Here is a 19,482-nt window from a genome sequence, read left to right on the forward strand (position 1 = left end):
TAGTTTTCAGGAAGGTGAGGAAACAGATGTTGGCACACAATGATCCCGAGGAAGATCTGAAAATGACTTGCCAAACCTCCCTGTAGGGCAGTGGGTTGTATTAACTCGTGGGTGGCTCAGTGGAGTGGTACACCCAAATCTGTATGCGTCCACGCCTTCACCTAATGTCAGAGGCAAATACGCACAGATAGATAAGTAAGATTAGGTGGTTATATTTGGAGTCGGGAAGTCCTACCTTTGTTGACGTGGGGGAAGCTGGGGGCGGGGTGTGACCAAGTCCTGGAGTTGGGGAACACTCGCTCGATGCCCCGCCCTTCAACCCGGAGCACTCTCAACCGCTGTTCCGTCATGGCATTCGGCAAGGTGCCCTGGATTCTTGCGGCTTTTTGGTTGCACCTGCTCCCGTACCAGCCTGCCTTCGGCACTCTCGTCTCCATCACCGATCCGACCTTCATCCAGGATTGCGTGGACCAGCACAACAAGTTTCGGGGGGAAGTGGCACCGCCGGCCAAAGAGATGTTCGCGATGGTTGGTTGAATTGTCCGCCTCAGAAACACCGAACGACGCCTTTTTTTTAAAAAAAAAACCCACAAAAGTAAAATGGGTCGGGAGTGGGAATAGGTTCCATCGGGGCTGTGTCCCGGGGCGATTTTCTTACTGTCACTGGGTGTGAGGAGTGAGAGGACGGACGGTTTCTTTCCGACGGTGACCACGAGGAACAAGTGACGGGAAGGTTCTGGTCGCCACACGACCGTTAAACAACCGGGCGGTTTAAATTCACGCGCGCGTACATCCGTGCCTCGACCTTAAATAATTGAATCTGTCGTAATAAAACAACATCGGAAGAATGTTCAGAATGCATTTTTTAAAAAAAAACCGAACAAAAATTTCCTCCTTTCAGGGGAGGGAAATATCCAAATTTTCCCTTTTGAGGTATTGGGTTCGAGTCTCTAGAGTGGGATCCATTACAAGATATTGAGATCTCCTCAAGATATGACCGTGCCCCATGAAACTACGGTTGGGCAAAGAACCAGTTCCGGATCGGAGTTTGAACCCAATGTCGTTGGCGTTAAACTGACCCGGACGGCTAAGTTTCATTTCATTTGCCTCTTGAGCTGTGGCACAAGTGATGGCACATGCTCCCGTTCCTATCCACCAGGAATCTCTCTCCCGCTCTCAGCACTTGCCGCTAAAAGTTGAGACTGAACCTGTTTGGCCATGTTATGAACGCACCTTCGATGGAGAGCTTTGGTATCCATCGTGGGAATAGTGATCCCTTCAATTAAAGTTCGGTTCTAGTTATGGAGAGGCAAGATTTCCATGATGGGAAGAGTTTAGGAGAGCAATTAGATCAGAAGGTGCTATTAGTCAAATAGATGGGAATACGATCACTCCGCAGGAGCATCTTCGTTTTGTAATTTTCTTTTTTTCCCCCCCAATCTAGACGTGGGATGAAGCACTTGCTAAATCCGCAAAAGCATGGTCAAAAACGTGCCTGTTCAAGCATAATCCAAACCTGCAAAAGAAGGGAGCAGTGCATCCCACCTTCTTTCCTGTAGGAGAAAACATTTTTATTTCCACAGGCAGTTTCAATGCCAAGAATGCTATTAAACGATGGTATGCTGAAGTGGCTGACTATGATTACAGTACAAACAGCTGTAAACCAAAAAAAGCATGTGGACATTACACACAGGTAAATGTTGGTTGGAGATATTACGTTCATTTTAATCATCCGATGGAGTTTTTGAAATTGTTATGATTTCAAGTTTCTAAGTGTTCTTTATGCAAAGTATGCAGGTGGACATTTGGTTTTACTCAGTCCAATCTAGACAAATAGACGATTGGTGCAGGGAATACTGGATGACTAAGGAAATTGAGAGTTTGGTTAAGAAAAAGAAGGAAGCATATGACAGGTATAGACAGGATAGATCGAGTGAATCCTTACAAGAGTATAAAGGAAGTAGGAGTATACTTAAGAGGGAAATCAGGAGGGCAAAAAGGGGACATGAGCTAGCTTTGGCAAACAGAATTAAGGAGAATCCAAAGGGTTTTTACAAATATATTAAGGACAAAAGGGTAACTAGGGAGATAATAGGGCCCCTCAAAGATCAGCAAGGTGGCCTTTGTGTGGAGCTACAGAAAATGGGGGAGATACTAAATGAGTATTTTGCATCAGTGTTTACTGTGGAAAAGGATATGGAAGATATAGACTGCAGGGAAACAAATGGTGTCATCTCACAAAATGTCCAGATTACAGAGGAGGAAGTGCTGGATGTCTTGAAACGGGTAAAGGTAGATAAATCCCCAGTATCTGAGCGGGTGTACCCTAGAACTCTGTGGGAAGCCAGAGAAGTGATTACTGGGCCTCTTGCTGAGATATTTGTATCATCGATAGTCACAGGTGAGGTGCCGGAAGACTGAAGGTTCTGTTGAAGAAGGGCGGTAAAGACAAGCCAGGGAACTACAGACTGGTGAGCCTGACCTCGGTGGTGGGCAAGTTTTAGATTAGACTTACAGTGTGGAAACAGGCCCTTCGGCCCAACAAGTCCACACCGACCCGCCGAAGCGCAACCCACCCATACCCCTACATTTACCCCTTACCTAACACTACGGGCAATTTAGCTTGGCCAATTCACCTGACCCACACATCTTTGTGACTGTGGGAGGAAACCGGAGCACCCGGAGGAAACCCACGCAGACACGGGGAGAACGTGCAAACTCCACACAGTCAGTCGCCTGAGTCGGGAATTGAACCCGCGTTTACAGGCGCTGTGAGGCAGCAGTGCTAACCACTGTGCCACCGTGCCGCCCATAAGTTGTTGGAAGGAATCCTGAGGGACAGGATGTACATGTATTTGGAAAGGCAAGGACTGATTAGGGATCGTCAACATGGCTTTGTGCATGGAAATCATGTCTCACAAACTTGATTGAGTTTTTCAGGAAGTAACAAAGAAGATTGATGAGGGCAGAGCAGTAGATGTGATCTACATGGACTTCAGTGAGGCGTTTGACAAGGTTCCCCATGGAAGACTGATTAGCGAGGTTAGATCTCCTGGAATACAGGGAGAACTAGCCATTTGGATATAGAACTGGTTCAGAGGTAGAAGACAGAGAGTGGAGGTGGAGAGTTGTTTTTCAGATTAGATGCCAGTGACCAGTGGAGTGCCACAAGGATCGGTGCAAGGTCCTCTACTTTTTGTCATTTACATAAATGATTTGGATGTGAGCATAAGAGGTACAGTTAGTAGGTTTACAGATGACACCTAATTTGGAGGCATAGTGGCCAGCGAAGAGGGTTACCTCAGATTACAACAGGAATCTTGACCAGATGGGCCAGTGGGCTGAGAAGTGGCAGATGGAGTTTAATTCAGAAAAAATGTGAGGTGATGCACTTTGGGAATGCATATCTTAGCTGGACTTATATACTTAATGGTAAGGTCCGAGGGAGTGTTGCTGAAGAAAGAGTCCTTGGAGTGCAGGATCATATCTCCTTGAAAGTGGAGTCACAGGTAGATAGGATAGTGAAGAAGGTGTTTGGTATGCTTTCCTTTATTGGTCAGAGTATTGACTACAAGAGTTGGGAAGTCATGTTGCGGCTGTACAGGACATTGGTTAGGCCACTGTTGGAATATTGCATGCAATTCTGGTCTCCTTCCTATCGGAAAGATGTTGTGAAACTTGAAAGGGTTCAGAAAAGATTTACAAGGATGTTGCCAGGGTTGGAGGATTTGAGCTATAGGGAGAGGCTGAACAGGTGGGGCTGTTTTCCTTGGAGCGTCAGAGGCTGAAGGGTAACCTTATAGAGTTTTACAAAATTATGAGGGACATGGATAGGATAAATAGGCAAAGTCTTTTCCCTGGGTTCGGGGAGTCCAGAACAAGAGGGCATAGGTTTAGGATGAGAGGGGAAAGATATAAAAGAGACCTAAGGGGCAACATTTTCGTGCAGGGGGTGATGTGCATATAGGATGAGCTGCCAGAGGAAGTGGTGGAGGCCAGTACAATTGCAACATTTAAGAGGCATTTGGATGGGTATATGAATAGGAAGGGTTTGGAGGGATATGGGCCGGGTGCTGGCAGGTGGGACTAGATCGGGTTGGGATATCTGGTCGGCATGGACATGTTGGACTGAAGGGTCTGTTTCCATGCTGTACATCTCTAGTTCTGTATGGTGGAGAATTTAACCTGAGGATCAGGCCTCAGATGAGGAGTGAGTTTGAGAAGGCATGGCATTAACGTGGTGATATCAGCCACTATGGGTATTGAACCTATTATGGGCACTACATGCAAACTAGTCATTCAAACCAACTGATTCAATCATCACATCTGTGTTTGTTGAACACAGATCTACAATCTAAACAAAGGAGAATGTAATCTTTTGGTTTTAAGTCACACTTACAATAAGCATAATTTATAAGATGCTCTTGTGATCTAATTCAATGGGAAAGATTGTGTTATGATCCTGTGATAATATTTAAAAAACCCTACAGTGTGGAAATTGGCACCTTGGCCCAACAACTCCACACCGACCCTCCGAAGGGCAACCCACCCAGACCCACACCTTACATTTACTCTAGACTAATGCATCCTTGAACATTATGGGCAATTTAGCATCGCCAATCACCTAACCTGCACATCTCTGGATTGTGGGAGGAAACCCACACAGACACAGGGAGAATGTGAGCTCAAAATATGTTGCTGGAAAAGCGCAGCAGGTCAGGCAGCATCCAAAGAGCAGGAGAATCAACATTTCGGACATGAGCCCTTCTTCAGGAATGAGGAAAGCATGTCCAGCAGACTAAGATAAAAGGTTTGGGGGAGGGGCGTTGGAAATGCGATAGGTGGAAGGAGGTCAAGGTGAGGATGATAGGCTGGAGTGGGGCTGGGGGCGGAGAGGTCAGGAAGAAGATTGCAGGTTAGGAATGCGGTGCTGAGTTTGATGGATTTGACTGAGACAAGGTGGAGGGAGGGGAATTGAGGAAACTGGATAAATCTGAGTTCATCCCTTGTGGTTGGAGGGTTCCTGCGCGGAAGATGTGGTGCTTTTTCTCCAGCCGTCGTATTGCTATGGTCTGGCGATGAAGGAGTCCAAGGACCTGCATGTCCTTGGTGGAGTGGGAGGGGGAGTTGAAGTGTTGAGCCACGGAGTGGTTGGGTTGGTTGGTCCGGGTGTCCCAGAGGTGTTCTCTGAAACATTCCGCGCGGCCTGTCTCCCCAATATAGAGGAGGCCACAGACAGGCCGCCTACTTGCGGAACGTTTCAGAGAACACCTCTGGGACACCCGGACCAACCAACCCAACCACCCTGTGGCTCAGCACTTCAACTCCCCCTCCCACTCCACCAAGGACATGGAGGTCCTTGGACTCCTCCATAGCCAGACCACAGCAATACGACGGTGGGAGGAAGAGCGCCACATCTTCCGCCTAGGAACCCTCCAATCACAAGGGATGAACTCAGACTTTTCTAGTTTCCTCATTTCCCCTCCCCCCACCTTGTCTCAGTCAAATCCCTCGAACTCAGCACCACCTTCCTAACCTGCAATCTTCTTCCTGACCTCTACACCCCCACGCAGGCCTATCACCCTCACCTTGACCTCCTTCCACCTATTGCATTTCCAACACCCCTCCCCCAAGTCCCTCCTCCCTACCTTTTATCTTAGCCTGCTGGACACACTTTCTTCATTCCTGAAGAAGGGCTCATGCCCAAAACATTGATTCTCCTGCTCTTTGGATGCTGCCTGACCTGCTGCTCTTTTCCAGCAACACATTTTCAGCTATGATCTCCAGCCTTCACTTTCTCCACAGGGAGAATGTGCAAATTTCACACAGACATTGCCCGAGGCTGCAATTGAACCCGTGTCCCTGACGCTGTGAGGCAACGGTGTTAACCACTGAGCCACCGTGCCACCACACATGTAAATTACGTAACAAATGTGTGGAAGTATTAGCATTTAAATTTTTTCCGTTCTTTACAGGGATAAAGGCGAAATTTTGCCTGACAAACCAGAATAACTCTGCTAAGTAGTAAAAGACAGAGTTGGGGGTAAGGGGGGCATTTTCCAGTAGTAACCTGTAACTAGTGGTGTACCACAGTGATGGGGCCACAATTATGTACAATATTTATTAATGATTTGGATATAGAAAGTGAGTGCACTATGGCCAGGTTTGTAGGTAACACACAATAGGTGAGAAGGCAAGTGACAATGAGTCTGCATAGGAATATAGACAGATTAAGTGAGTAAGCAAAAACTTGGCAGATGAAAAATAATGTGGAAAATGTGAGGTTACACACTTTGGCAGGAATAAAAGGGGAGATGAATATTATTAAAGGAGAGCAAGCTACAGAAAGTTTGCTCCCAACAGATTTTGGAGTCCTTGACCATGAATCTCAAAATTCAAAGTTCACTGGGTAATAGGGATTGCAGATGGAATGCTGGCTTTTATTTCAAAGAGAATGGAATATAAAAGTAGGGAGGTTTTGTTAAAACTATACAAATTACTGGACAGACCACAGCTGGAATGCTGTGAACAGTTTTGGGGCCCTTATCTAAAAAAAGTTATACTGGTGCTGGAAGCTATGCAGCAAAGGTTCGCTGGCTGCTGCCAAGTATGGAAGGACTATTATGAGGAGAGTTTCAGTAGATTGGGCCTGTACATCTTGAAATATAGAAGAATGAGAGCTGACCCTATTGAGCCATACAAGATTCTTAGATGATTTAAGGTAGTTGCAGAAATGCTTTTCCCCTTGTGGAAGGGTTGAGGACCAGAGAGCATACTGTCAGAATAAGGGGTTGCACATTTAAGGCAGATGAGGAGGAATTTCATCTCAAAGGGTTGTGAATCTGTAGAATCCCTTACCACAGAAGCCTGTTGAGCCTAGGTCATTGAGTAAATTCAAGGCTGTAAAGGAATCATGGGTTATGGGAAAAGGCAGAAAAATGACATCCATAATTATCAGATCAATTTATTGAATGACCGAGCAATGTGATGTTGAGATGCTGGTGTTGAACTGGTATGGACAAAGTCAGAATTACCATGACACCGGGTTTTGGTTTTCAGATGAACCGGCTTAGGAGGCCTGTTTTGAAGTCATATTCTGCCCCTTAATAAATATTAATTCTACATCTGTAATACAAACAATCTGCTTGTATACTTGGCACACAGTAATTGTATTTCTTGTTTGGTCAGCGATAGTGCTACCATGTCTTTGAATGGGTAGGTGTAATTACACTCTGACGGTTTACATCAGTTTTGTTACAAATATGAAAACTTAAAACGTGACAAAAAATTGAACGTCAAGTGCAATTGTCCTGCAAGAGTAGCAGGACTGCAAGCAGGCTCTTGGCCTGGGCTTATCTGTTCCCGCATGCCTGCTTTGTTTTTTGTTCCTTTTTACTTCAATATTTTTTTCTTTTCTTTTGTTTCTTTTCGTTGGAGTCTTTTGCAGCATGTTAGTCAGCGAAATCAATGTAGCAGCTAAAGCAGACCGAGTGTGGAATGGTGGCTCCTCCCACTGGTTGGACACAGCTCCTCATTGCGATTGGAGGCAATGACAGTGGCAACAGAAACAGGCAGTTTGGGGCAGGAGGCAGCAGTGGAGGCGACGTTCGTCTAGCCATCAAAGGTGACAGCAGACTTTTCAAGATGGTGGTATTGTCAAGGCTACATCTCAGGAGGGTTGCTGGAGCAGAACTCTTGACGTGTTGGTGTCACCCCTTTCTGGTAGAGGAGCCAGGGATTCCTAGTTGCAGTAGGTCCAGAGCAGATACTCCTGTCATTGGCAAGATGGCAGCTGTAGCATGGTATGCTGGAGATGGGTGCCTGGTGTCATTGAGGGTGCAGCAGAGCCAAGGTCTCCTGGTTGTGGGGTGAGCGTGGGTTCACCATGGAATCTGGCAACAGTGTCAGTGAGGTAGATTCAATTGCGAAGGGCAGATGACAGAGAGACCGTGAAGGAGGGATGGCGGCATAGGTATAGTTGGAGAGCTGGCTCAAGACTCCCCTTCAGTTATATTGTTTACAGGCCGTTCTACTATAATGTGTTTCGTTAACAGAAATTCACTATAACATGATTGACGCTTGGGGAAACTGTTTCTAAAGCGTAACTTTAAAATCATGTATTTGTTATTATGCAATTCCAGCCCTATTAGTTTAAATTGTGCTGCTATGACATAATTTTCTTATAATGTGTGGGATTGCACAAGAACAGAACTACCTGTACTGTGTTACAGCAATACTGACTGTATTCTTTTTATTCTTCACGTGTTCAAATTGGTGCTGGATTGTGGTGATTATTGAAGCTTCTCATTGTATATTTTACTGTATTTACTATGATTTTAAATAAACAAATACACTGTCTCTTTATCTATTTACAGAGGAACTTCAATTATCCGAATGAGATGAGTGGGCAGTATTTCATTCAGATAATTGATTATTCGGTTAATTGATTCAATGCCTCTTCTCTGGGGCTCAAAATTTTCTGAAGTTTCCTTTTTCCTTGCTCTGCCTGCCTTCTTTCCTCTTTCTGTCGCAGGGTTTGTTTCTGAGCAGACACATAGTTGTTTGTAAGGGACCTGCAGCATCGCTGAAGTCTCCCCCTACCCCCCCAATCAGTTCAATGGGATTGACACAGCAAGCACTTGCTAAGTCCGCTCGCCGTTCAGGAGACTAGGCAGCACACTGCACGAGCCTCTGCCCCGCCTTCCCCATCCAACCCTGCTACTACTTGTTTCTACTTCTCTAAGTGCTTTGCTCCCCTCATTTTCTCCTTTAAGCTCCTTTTTACTTATTATACTTCTGTGTGTTTCAACCTCACCCTGTCGTCTTATTTCCTTTTGGATAGAAGTTGGTAGATGGTATGACATGGTGTGATAGGAAAGGGAGCCACCAAAAGCTGCAGACTGCACTTAGAATGGAGTACAGAGAAAATGGATCCAGAATGATAAAATGTTAACAATAGGGAATGAGGTTAAATTTTTTAAAAAGTCAACATTTATTTGCACACCTGAAATTTAATCACAATGAGCATCCTCTGCTCTTCATTTGAGACGAGCACATATACAAATTATGATTATGGGGAAGAAACTAGCATGTATTGATATCTTTTTAACAAGTTTTAAAGTAAATATTGCGTGCTGTTCGCGATTTAACATCAGAATATTGCAAAATTTGTTTTGGTTTTGCAGGTATATAGCACACTTGCCTTCATCAGCAAGAAAATCAGATATAAAAGTTGGAAGTTATGTTACAGCTGTACAAAACTTTAGTTAGGTTACGCTTGGAATATTGCATGCAGTTCTGGTCGCCACATTACCAAGAGGGGGGACATGGATGCTTTGCAGAGGGTGCACAGAAGGTTTACCATGATGTTGCCTGGTTTGGAGGGTTCTAGTTATGAGGAGAGGTTAGATCAACTTGGATTATTTGCAACGGAAATATAGAGCCTGACAGGTGACCTAATAGGTCGACAAAATTGAGAGGCATAGATAGGTGGATAGTCAAGGCTTTTTCCCAGGTGGAAAGGTCAACAAGAGGGCACAGGTTCAAGATGAGAGGTAGAAAGTTTAGGAGAGAAGTGCAGGAAAAACTTCTCACCCAAAAGCCTGGAACCCCCTGCCAGAGGAAATGGTATAAGCAAGCATGTTAGCAATAAATAAGCCATATCTTGATAAATACATGAATTTGATGTTTACAGAGGTTTAGATACTGCAATAGGTAGCATAGGTATAGAAGTATAAAATAAGGATTAGGAATTGACACAGGCTTGGTGGGCCAAGGGGCTGTTCCTGTCTTGTATATTGATTGTAATGAGGTCAGCTGGACAGCAAAGAATATGAGTTCTCTGATTGGGGCTGTTAATCTGGTCCAATCGGGGGATCCCTGGCTGATAGATAAAAAGGGGAGCGTCAGGGATACAAACATTCTGATAGCTGATTCTGAAGAGGCTGTACTAAAGTCAATGACTGTTCATGTGGAAATAAAGAGTAACTTGGTGAATAGATACTGATCTCTGTAGAGGTATTTCAGTGCAAGAAAGTGGGATTAATCATAAACTAAGCAAAATGCCCACTGGCTGAAGCCTAACTGGCTTTATCATTGGTAAATGCGGCAAGTGGAGCACATGAGTTGTAGGATATTCTGATGAAAGTAGATATCCTTATCAGTCCGACTGAGTATGGAGAACATTTTAAAAGGTCCAGCTTAGGCTGTCATTTCTCTAGATGACATTCTAAAAACAGGGAAAATTAACAAGGAACACTTAGAGAACTTTGATATAGTCCTAAGGCATTTTTACAAAGCAAGTGTACCTGTACACCTAAAAAGGGAAAATTGTGTTCTAGGCAGTAGGTATAAGTACAGATTTGAAAAGGTCCAAAGAATTCCTTAAGAACTCAACCTGTAAGTCTCTCTTGGTTTGTCGCGGAGATTGTACCTTTGGTAGTCTGGAATATAAAAAAACTCTTACAGACAGTTTAGTTTAATTTTAATTATCCCCTTCATTTACTGATAGCATCACTGTTACAACATAACACTGATATCTATAAGCCAAGCTAACTGCCTTCTAATAAATCAGGAGCGTAGAACATTGGCTATTCAAGAGCCCTGGCAGGCTACTCCGTTATACTATCTCAAATAGACTACCTTTATACACAGGTTTACAAAGGCTGGACTGTCACAAACACAAAAAGTTAACAAAAGCACTGTATGTTCTGAACTAGACAGATAATAGTGAAGTGATGAGGGTATGTTGCTGGAAAAGCTCAGCAGGTCTGTCAGCATCTGTGAAGAGAAATACGAGTTAATGTTTCATGTCTGGTGACTCTGCTTCAAAACATGTCTAGAAAGACCTACTTGGTCTGCTTAAAGAAGACAACTTAGTGTCTTCTTACAAACCAGACCAAATTCCCTCAAAATATATTAAGAAAATAGCCTAGACTCCACTATTTTCTTATTTTAAAAGACAAGTGCAAGGTGCTGTGTTCGAGATGCAATTTGCTTGGTCAAACTACCAGGCTTGAAACAAAGTAAACTTTATTCTTACACTCTAATTAAAATACAGACATTAAGAATAAAAGAAAGTTTAACTGTAAATCCATCAAAATACTTAAGATAATAAATGTATTTCTACCATTGATTAACTGTTCCAAGATAGTAACATTCCCATAAACACATGCTTGACAAGGGCAAATTCAGTAAAATATATTGTCTCACATGCAATATTTCTCCAGTCATACAGTCATAGAGATGTACAGCATGGAAACAGACTCTTCGGTCCAACTCGTCCATGTCGACCAGATATCCCAACCCAATCTGGTCCCATCTGCCAGCACCTGCCTCCTCCAAACCCTTCCTATTCATATACCCATCCAGATGCCTTTTAAATGTTGCAATTGTACTAGCCTCCACTACTGCTTCTGGCAGTTCATTCCATAATCTACCAAATTATAATAAATTATAAAAAATACCAAAGTAATCTACCACCATCTACGCAAACAAGTTGCTCCTTAGGTCTCTTTAAATCTTTCCCCTCTCACCCTAAACCTATGTCCTCTGGTTTTGCACTCTCCCATCTCATGGAAGAGACTTTATTTATTTATCCTATCCATGCCCCTTATGATTTTATAAACCTCTATAAGGTCATCACTCAGCCTCCAAAGCTCCAGGGAAAACAGCCCCAGCCTATTCAGCCTCTCCCTCTAACTCTAGCAACATCCTTGTAAATCTTTTCTGAACCCTTTCAAGTTTCACAACATCTTTCCAAAGGAAGGAGACCAGAATTGCACACAATATTTCAAAAGTGGCTAACCAGTGTCCTGTATAGCCTGCAACATGACCTCCCAATTCCTGTACTCAATACTCTGACCAATAAAGGAAAGTATACTAAATGCCTTCTTCACTATCCTATGAACCAACACTCTCTAGGACCTTACCATTAAGTGTATATATCCTATTAAGATTTGCTTTCCCAAAATGCAGTACCTTGCATTTATCGGAATTAAACTCCATCTGCCTCTTCTCAGCCCATGGCCCATCTGATCAAGATCTTGTAATCTGAGGTAACCTTCTTAGCTGTCCACTGCACCTCCAACATTGGTGTCATCTGCAATCTTACTAACTATACCTCTTATGCTCACATTCAAATCATTTGTCTAAATGACAAAAAGTAATGGACCCAGCACTGATCCTTGTGGCACTCCACTGGTCACAGGCCTCCAGTCTGAAAAACAACCCTCCACCACCACCCTCTGTCTTCTACCTTTGAGCAAATTCTGTACCCAAGTAACTACTTTTCCCTGTAGTCCATGAGACCTAACCTTGCTAACCAGTGTCCCATGGGGAACCTTAGCGAACGTCTTATTGAAGTCCATATAGATCACGTCCACCACTCTACCCTCATCAATCCTCTTTGTTACTTCTTCAAAAAAACTCAAGTTTGTGAGGCATGATTTCCCACTCAAAGCCTTGTTGACTATCCCTAATCAGACCTTGCCTTTCCAAATACATGTACATCCTGTCCTCCAGGATTCCCTCCAACAACTTGCCCACTACCGACGCCAGGCCCGCTGGTCTATAGTTCCCTGGCTTGTCCTTACCATCCTTCTTAAACAGTCCAGGGAGGAAAGATCATTTCGAGAAAATTTTGAAAAAGAGAGAACTTGATTGTTTTGCTGTCGCAGGGGCTCCTTCCAAGCTCCAACAGCTACTAAACGTTGAACTAAAATCCTGGTTCAGTGGGAGTTTGACCCCAACCATTCATGATGCTTCAGTTGTTCCAACTTCTAAAATAAAATCCAAGTGTGATATTAAAGAGTTAATTTGATTTGCTGGCCTGCAGGAAATTGAGTGCCCTGGGGGTAGGGTGGTGTGTCTTTGCCTTATAGGTGGATTGTGGGAGGTTTACATTCCCACATTCCTTGCCATTCAGAGCCATTTGAATCATCATGACCTATTCAGAAGTCAGTTGGAGCATTCAGTTGAAATTCTGACTGCACCCTATAGTTACAAAAAAAAACAACTCACACCAAATCTGACCGTTAAGGGATGATTTGCATTACATTGTTTCTGAGGTGAGGTGGTCACTGCAATGTATCTTGAGTGGGATGTGATTGTGCGGGAGCGGCTAGGGTTGTCTTGAGTGGCATGTGACTGTGAGGGAGTGGCCAAAATATCTGTAAACATTACCAGCTGACTTGTGTAAGGGGGATGTGTTTTCTTTGTTTCGGGCTTCTTTGACTCGATTTTGCACACCTGCAAAGAGGGTCAAAAGGGCCACCTAACATGTATAGGCTTTAAAAACTTTAACCATTTGCAGAAGTTGATGTGTGCGAATTACATCTCGTGTGAAACCTCAGGAAAAGAACCTAACACAAGGCCTCACAATCTGTTTACTTTTTTGTGTGTTGCTGGCTAGGACAGCATTTATTGCCCATTCCTAGATGCCGAGAGGGTAGTTAAGTGTCAACCGTATTATTGTGGGTCTGGGGTCACCTCGGCCAGACGAGGTAAGGACAGCAGTTTAGTGAACCAGATGGGTTTTTCTGACTATCAATAATGGTTTTGTAGTCATCATCAGACTCTTAATTCTAGAATATTTATTGAACTCCACCATCTGCCATAACAGGATTTGAACCTGGTACCCAGAATGTTACTTGGGTGTCTGAATTAACAGTTCAGCAATAATACCACTGGCCACCCTCCCCACCTTTATTGGCTTCGAACAGATCGCTTGGGCCTTCTATCTCAACTTCTCTTCATAAAAATACCAGGACAAAATACACTTCTCAAAGCCATATTTTTGTCACACCACCCGTAGCTACAAGTCACATTCAGCAGTGTGCTCTAAAACTAAGCACTTGTAGTTACAATTTGTAACACCATGTGGGAGGGCAAGTAACGAATGTGGAAGCATTGAATTGCTTCCCCATAGCACATGCACTACTGGTGATACCCCCAGTGGAAGAGTCTGATAATATATTTTTTCTGGATGTACTCCCAGTCATAGCTGATAATATCAGACTCTTCAGACGCAGAAAGATCCAGTCCTTTCAAAACTGAAACCAAAGGGCCAACACAACTGGAATTGAAATTTTTTTGGACCTGAAGAGACCAGCTCAGTAAAAGATAGCATATTGTTATGGGGAGCAACAGTGATTTTTCGGAGCAAAGATTGCCACCAAATACTGTCTGAACTCCACCAGTGCCATCCACAGATCTCCAAAAGAAGATGTTGGTGAGAGTTTACATCTGGTAGCCAAGCCTGAATGCAGACATGGCCACATTGGTGCGGTAGTGCCCAGAGGCGAGAGTGTGTTGCTGGAAAAGCACAGCAGGTCAAGCAGCATTCGAGGAGCAGGAGAATCAATGTTTTGTGCATAAGCCCTTCATCAGGGCTTCCTGATGAAGGATTATCCCCTAAACATCGATTTTCCTGCTCCTCAGATGCTGCCTGATCTGCTGTGCTTTTCCAGCCACACACTCTCGATTCTGATCTCCAGCATGTGCAATCTTTACTTTCTCACAGTGCCCAGAGTGTCAACAAGGACTAAACTTTCTGCCAGCAGCTCTCCCACAATGGGAATAGCCAGGTGTACCTTGGAATCAGTTGCACGTTGTCTATGCTTTGAATCAGTTGCTTTCATGTGTTCACTGTTTTTCATCATAGTGTACGTACGCTCAAAGGGTGCATAGAGTGCATTGTCAAACATGGGGACGTCAATAAAAAACCTGCGTGTATCTTTTTCAATACATGGAGTCCCGGAAGAGTTGGTCACAGTTAATGAGCCATCTTTTATCAGCAGGGAATTTGGGTATTCCCTAAAGTTGAATGGGATTTGATAGCTCCATACAGGGACAGCACTGGCTTGCTGATGGATAGAAGACTCTACACCAGATTAAGCCTGATCTTCCCGGACATAATGGGCAGGATAAACGGCATCGGAAATAATAATGCAGGACAAAAAGACTGCCAAGCAAGAGAGACAGTTTGATAGAGGGAACAAACTTTGGTGGAAGAATCACGGAAATGGCCCTACATGGTTAAGAGGCATACGAGTCACATGGTCAGAACCAGTGATGTACAAACGTTTGTGTAGGTGTCAAAGTCCTGATAAGGAGAAAGTGAGGACTGCTGAAGATCAGAATCAAAAAGTGTGGTGCTGGAAAAGCACAGCCAGTCAGGCAGCATCTAAGGAGCAGGAGAGTCAATGTTTCAAGTAGAAGCTTTTCAGCAGGAATGTGGTGGGGCTCAAGGGAGCTGAGAGAAAAATGGGAGGGGTTGAGGCTGGGGTTGGTGGCGGTAGCTGTGAATGCAATAGGTAGATAAAGGTGGAGGGGTGCTGGGGTGTTCGGTCAGAGCAAATAGATGGGAGGGAAGATGGACAGATAGAGCAATGTCGAGTTGGGAGGGTTGGATCTGGGATAAGGTCTGGGGAGGGGAGATGAGCAAACTGGACAAGCATATAGACCATGTGAACGCCACAAGTTTGCAAATGGTGCAAGAGCAATACATGTCCTGCCCCTCAGAACATTCAGAAAACATGCCATAACGTATGGGTTCACCCTGCCCATCAAGCATTGAAGAGTCCTCAGAATCAGAGATGGATATGACAGATGTAACTGCTTCAACAACTTTGCTGAGGTGAAGAGAATGAAATTGCACTGAGGGTCTGTTTCGATGCTATACATCTCTATGACTATATTGTGGTGCAGTGAAAGTGTCCCAAGTGAGTCAGAAGATTTGAGTCTCGTCTGCCACTGAGATGTTTGGCACAATTATGATACTTAGTTGATTGAAAATATATGTAATTCATAGCGTAAAAAGAGCTCAAGTCTTCTGCCTGAGATTAATTTATTTGAGCCAGAGTGCTTATCTTTCGAAAAGTAGATGGCTTCCCTCTGATGTTCTAGACCTGGACTGCTTTCTTCCAAGGCTGTCCTTGATATAATAAGCCTATTTCAGTAATGTGTGAATGGAATTATTACTCTTGTTACCATAAAAAATTTTACAAGTTGGTCATTCTGTGACAATGGTGTAATAAATAATGGTCATTCTCATGTTCTGTGATAAATTGGTTTCTTCGTACACCTGCTTTTGTAAGATTTCAAATTTGCAGATACTCTGCAGGGCACAAGATTCAGGGTAATCCAAGATGGAGGGTTGGAAACATTTCTGGCTGTAACAGGTGGCTCCTTTTTTGAGGTGATTTCCACGAATTCCAGGAGCAGCAATTACCATTTTATATGCTGTTGCATTGTTTTGGAACTTTGGAGAAAAAGAAGAGTCAAAACATTTTTAAAAGGGAGAGGAACAGTCAAAGGCAGCACAAAGTTTGTGCAGGAGAGAGAGAGAGAAAAACCCACACTGCCAACTGACACAGCAGTGAAAATGCGCAGTTACTGCCTTGAATTCATCTATTGCTGGACATCAGAGTGTGTCGAGGAAAATTAACAAACAATGAAATTCACAACTGATCTTGGAGTAGTCTGTTTGGAAGAGGTCACAGCACAGAAACAGATAATGGAATAGTTTTAAGTGTGGTCTTGCTACAAGTCTGCAGTAGTGAGTAGAGTGGGTTCTTTCTTGATTATATGTTTTATTGAGATCTATCTCTTGATTAAACTTAAAAATATAGGCCATAAGTATTAAGTTAGCCTGGGGCAGTGTTTTGTAGAAGAGTAAGACAGTGCTATTTTCTGGGTCTGCAAATTGGAAGAAGCTAAAATGGCCCTTAGAAGAAATATGTGTTATTCTTGTCCGGTGTGGGAGTTTAGGGAGAGTTTACGTGTTATTGAGGATTATATCTGCAATTAATGCTGTTGGTTATGAATCCTCTCAGATCGAATGGATCAGTTGGAGCAACAGTTAGAGGCATTGAAGAATTTACAAGAGCAAGGGGATGTGATGGATGGCAGTTATAGCAAGGGAGAAAAGTTGCAGATACAGTCACATAGATGTTATAACTCCAGGAAAGGTAAGAGAGGTAGGCAGGTAGTGCTGGAGTCTTCTGTGGCTATCCCCATTTCAAGCAAGTATGCTGTTTTGGAAAATGTAGAGGGTGATGGATTCTCAGGGGAACATAGCATGAACAGCCAAGTTTCTGGTGTTGAAACTGGCTCTAATGCAATGTGGAGTATGTTGGGTTGCAATAGATTGATTGTGTTAGGGGACTGTCTAGTCTGAGGCACAGACAGATGTTTCTCTGGCTAGCAGTGAAAAATCAGAATGGTGTGTTGTCTCTCTGATGCCAGGATCGAGGATCTCTCAGACAGGATGCAGAATGTTTTCAAAGGGGAGAGGGCCCAGCAGGATATCATTGTGCAGATTGGAACCATTGACATAGGAAGGGAAAAGGATGAGATTCTGAAGGGAGAATATAGAAAGTTAGGCAGGAATTTTAAAAGGAGGTCCTCAAGAGTGGTAATGTCTGGATTATTCCCGGTACAAAGAGCTAATAAGGGTAGGAATAGGAGAATAGAGCAGATGAATGCACGGCTGAGGAGCTGGTGTATGGGAAAAGGATTCACATTTTTGGATCATTGGAATCTCTTCTGGGGTAGAAGTGACCTGTACAAAAAGGACGGATTGCACCTGAGTTGAAAGGGGAAAGTTGACAGGGAGATTTGCTTGAGCTGCTTGGGAGGATTCAAAGTAGTAATAGGGTGGGACTCAGGGAGACAATGAGGAAAGAGATCAAATTGAGGCTGGTACTGTTGAGAAGAGAAGCAAGTCAAATAGTCAGGGCAGGCAGTGACAAAGCCAAGAAAAAGGTAGGACTGATAAATTGCACATATTTCGATGCAAGAGGCGGAACAGGGAAGGCAGATGAACTCAGAGCATGGCTAGGAACATGGGATTGGGCTATCATAGCAATTACAGAAAAAAGACTCAGGGATGGACTGGACTGGCAGCTTAATGTTCCAGGATACAAATGCTACAGGAAGGACAGAAAGGGAGTTAAGAGAGATGGGGCATGTTTGATAAGAGATAGCATTACAGCTGTACTGAGGGAGGATCTTCCTGGAAATACATCCAGGGAAGTTATTTGGATGGAACTGAGAAATAAGAAAGGGATGATCACCTTATTGGGATTGTATTGTAGACCCTCTAATAGTCAGCAGGAAATTGAGAAACAAATTTGTAAGGAGGTGTCAGCTATCTATAAGACATGGACTGGGACTGCCATAGTGCTCAGGGTTTAGATGGAGAGAGATTTTTTAAGCATGTACAAGAAAACTTCCTGATTCAGTATGTGGATATACTGACTAGAGAAGCTGCAAAACTTGACTACTCTTGGGAACTAAGGCAGGGCAGGTGACTAAGGTGTCAATGGGGGAGCACTTTGGGGCCTGCGACCATAATTCTATTACTTGTAAAATAGTGATGGAAAAAGATAGACCAGATCTAAAAGTTGAAGTACTAAATTGGAGGAAGGCTAATTTTGATGGTATTAGGCAAGAACTTTCAAAAGCTGATTGGGGGCAGATGTTGCAGGTCAAGAGACGACTGGAAAATGGCAAGTCTTCAGAAATGAGATAATGAGAGCCCAGAGACAGTATGTCCCTGTTACGTTGGAAGGAAAGACTGGTAGGTATAGGGAATGCTGGATGACTAAAGAAATTGAGAGTTTTGTTCAGAAAAAGAAGGAGGCATATGTCAGATATAGACAGGTTAGATCGAGTGAATCCTGAGAAGAGTATAAAGGCAGTTGGAGTATACTTAAGAGGGAAATCAGGAGGGCTAAAAGGGGACATGAGATAGCTTTGGCAAATAGAATTAAGGAGAATCCAAAGGGTTTTTACAAATATATTAAGGATAAAAAGGTAACTAAGAAAATAGGACCCCTCAAAGATCAGCAAGGCAGCCTTTGTGTGGAGTCGCAGAAGATGGGGGAGATACTAAATGAATATTTTGCATCAGTGTTTACTGTGGAAAAGGACATGGAAGATATAGAATGTAGGGAAATACATGGTAACTTCTTGAAAAATGTCCACATTACAGAGGAGGAATTGCTGGATGTCTTGAAATGCATAAAAGTAGATAAACCACCAGGACCTGATCAGGTGTATCCTAGAACTCTGTGGGAAGCAAGGGAAATGATTGTTGGGCCCCTTGCTGAGATATTTGTATAATTGATAGTCACAGGTGAGGTGCTGGAAGACTGGAGGTTGGCTAATGGGTGCTATTATTTCAGAAAGGTGGTAAAGACAAGCCTGGGAGCTATAGACCAGTGAGCCTGACATCGGAGGGCACATTGTTGGAGGAAATCCAAAGAGATGGAATGTACATGTGTTTGGACACGCGAGGATTGATTAGGGATAGTCAATGTGGCTTTGTGTGTGGGAAATCATGTCTCACAAACTTGATTGAGGATTGATGAGGGCTGAGTGGTAGATGTGATCTATATGGACTTCAGTCAGGCATTCAGTCAGGTTCCCCATGGGAGACTGGTTAGCAAGGTTAGGTCTCATGGAATACAGGGAGAA

At 43.6% G+C, this 19,482-nt stretch overlaps 1 protein-coding gene across 1 annotated transcript in view; it reads left to right on the forward strand.

Moving 5' to 3' along the window:
• The first annotated feature begins 293 nt into the window (after nucleotides 1-293).
• LOC132824637 (GLIPR1-like protein 1) overlaps nucleotides 294-19,482 on the forward strand; it is a 31,470-nt gene continuing 12,281 nt past the window's right edge. Inside the window, exons 1-2 of the mRNA XM_060839259.1 lie at nucleotides 294-528; nucleotides 1,445-1,693. Of these exons, the coding sequence (XP_060695242.1) occupies nucleotides 304-528; nucleotides 1,445-1,693 (474 nt within the window). The 5' untranslated portion in view covers nucleotides 294-303. The remainder of the gene's footprint in view (nucleotides 529-1,444; nucleotides 1,694-19,482) is intronic.

The sequence above is a fragment of the Hemiscyllium ocellatum genome, chromosome 19 (genome assembly GCF_020745735.1).
Source record: "Hemiscyllium ocellatum isolate sHemOce1 chromosome 19, sHemOce1.pat.X.cur, whole genome shotgun sequence".
NCBI classification, from domain to species: domain Eukaryota; kingdom Metazoa; phylum Chordata; class Chondrichthyes; order Orectolobiformes; family Hemiscylliidae; genus Hemiscyllium; species Hemiscyllium ocellatum.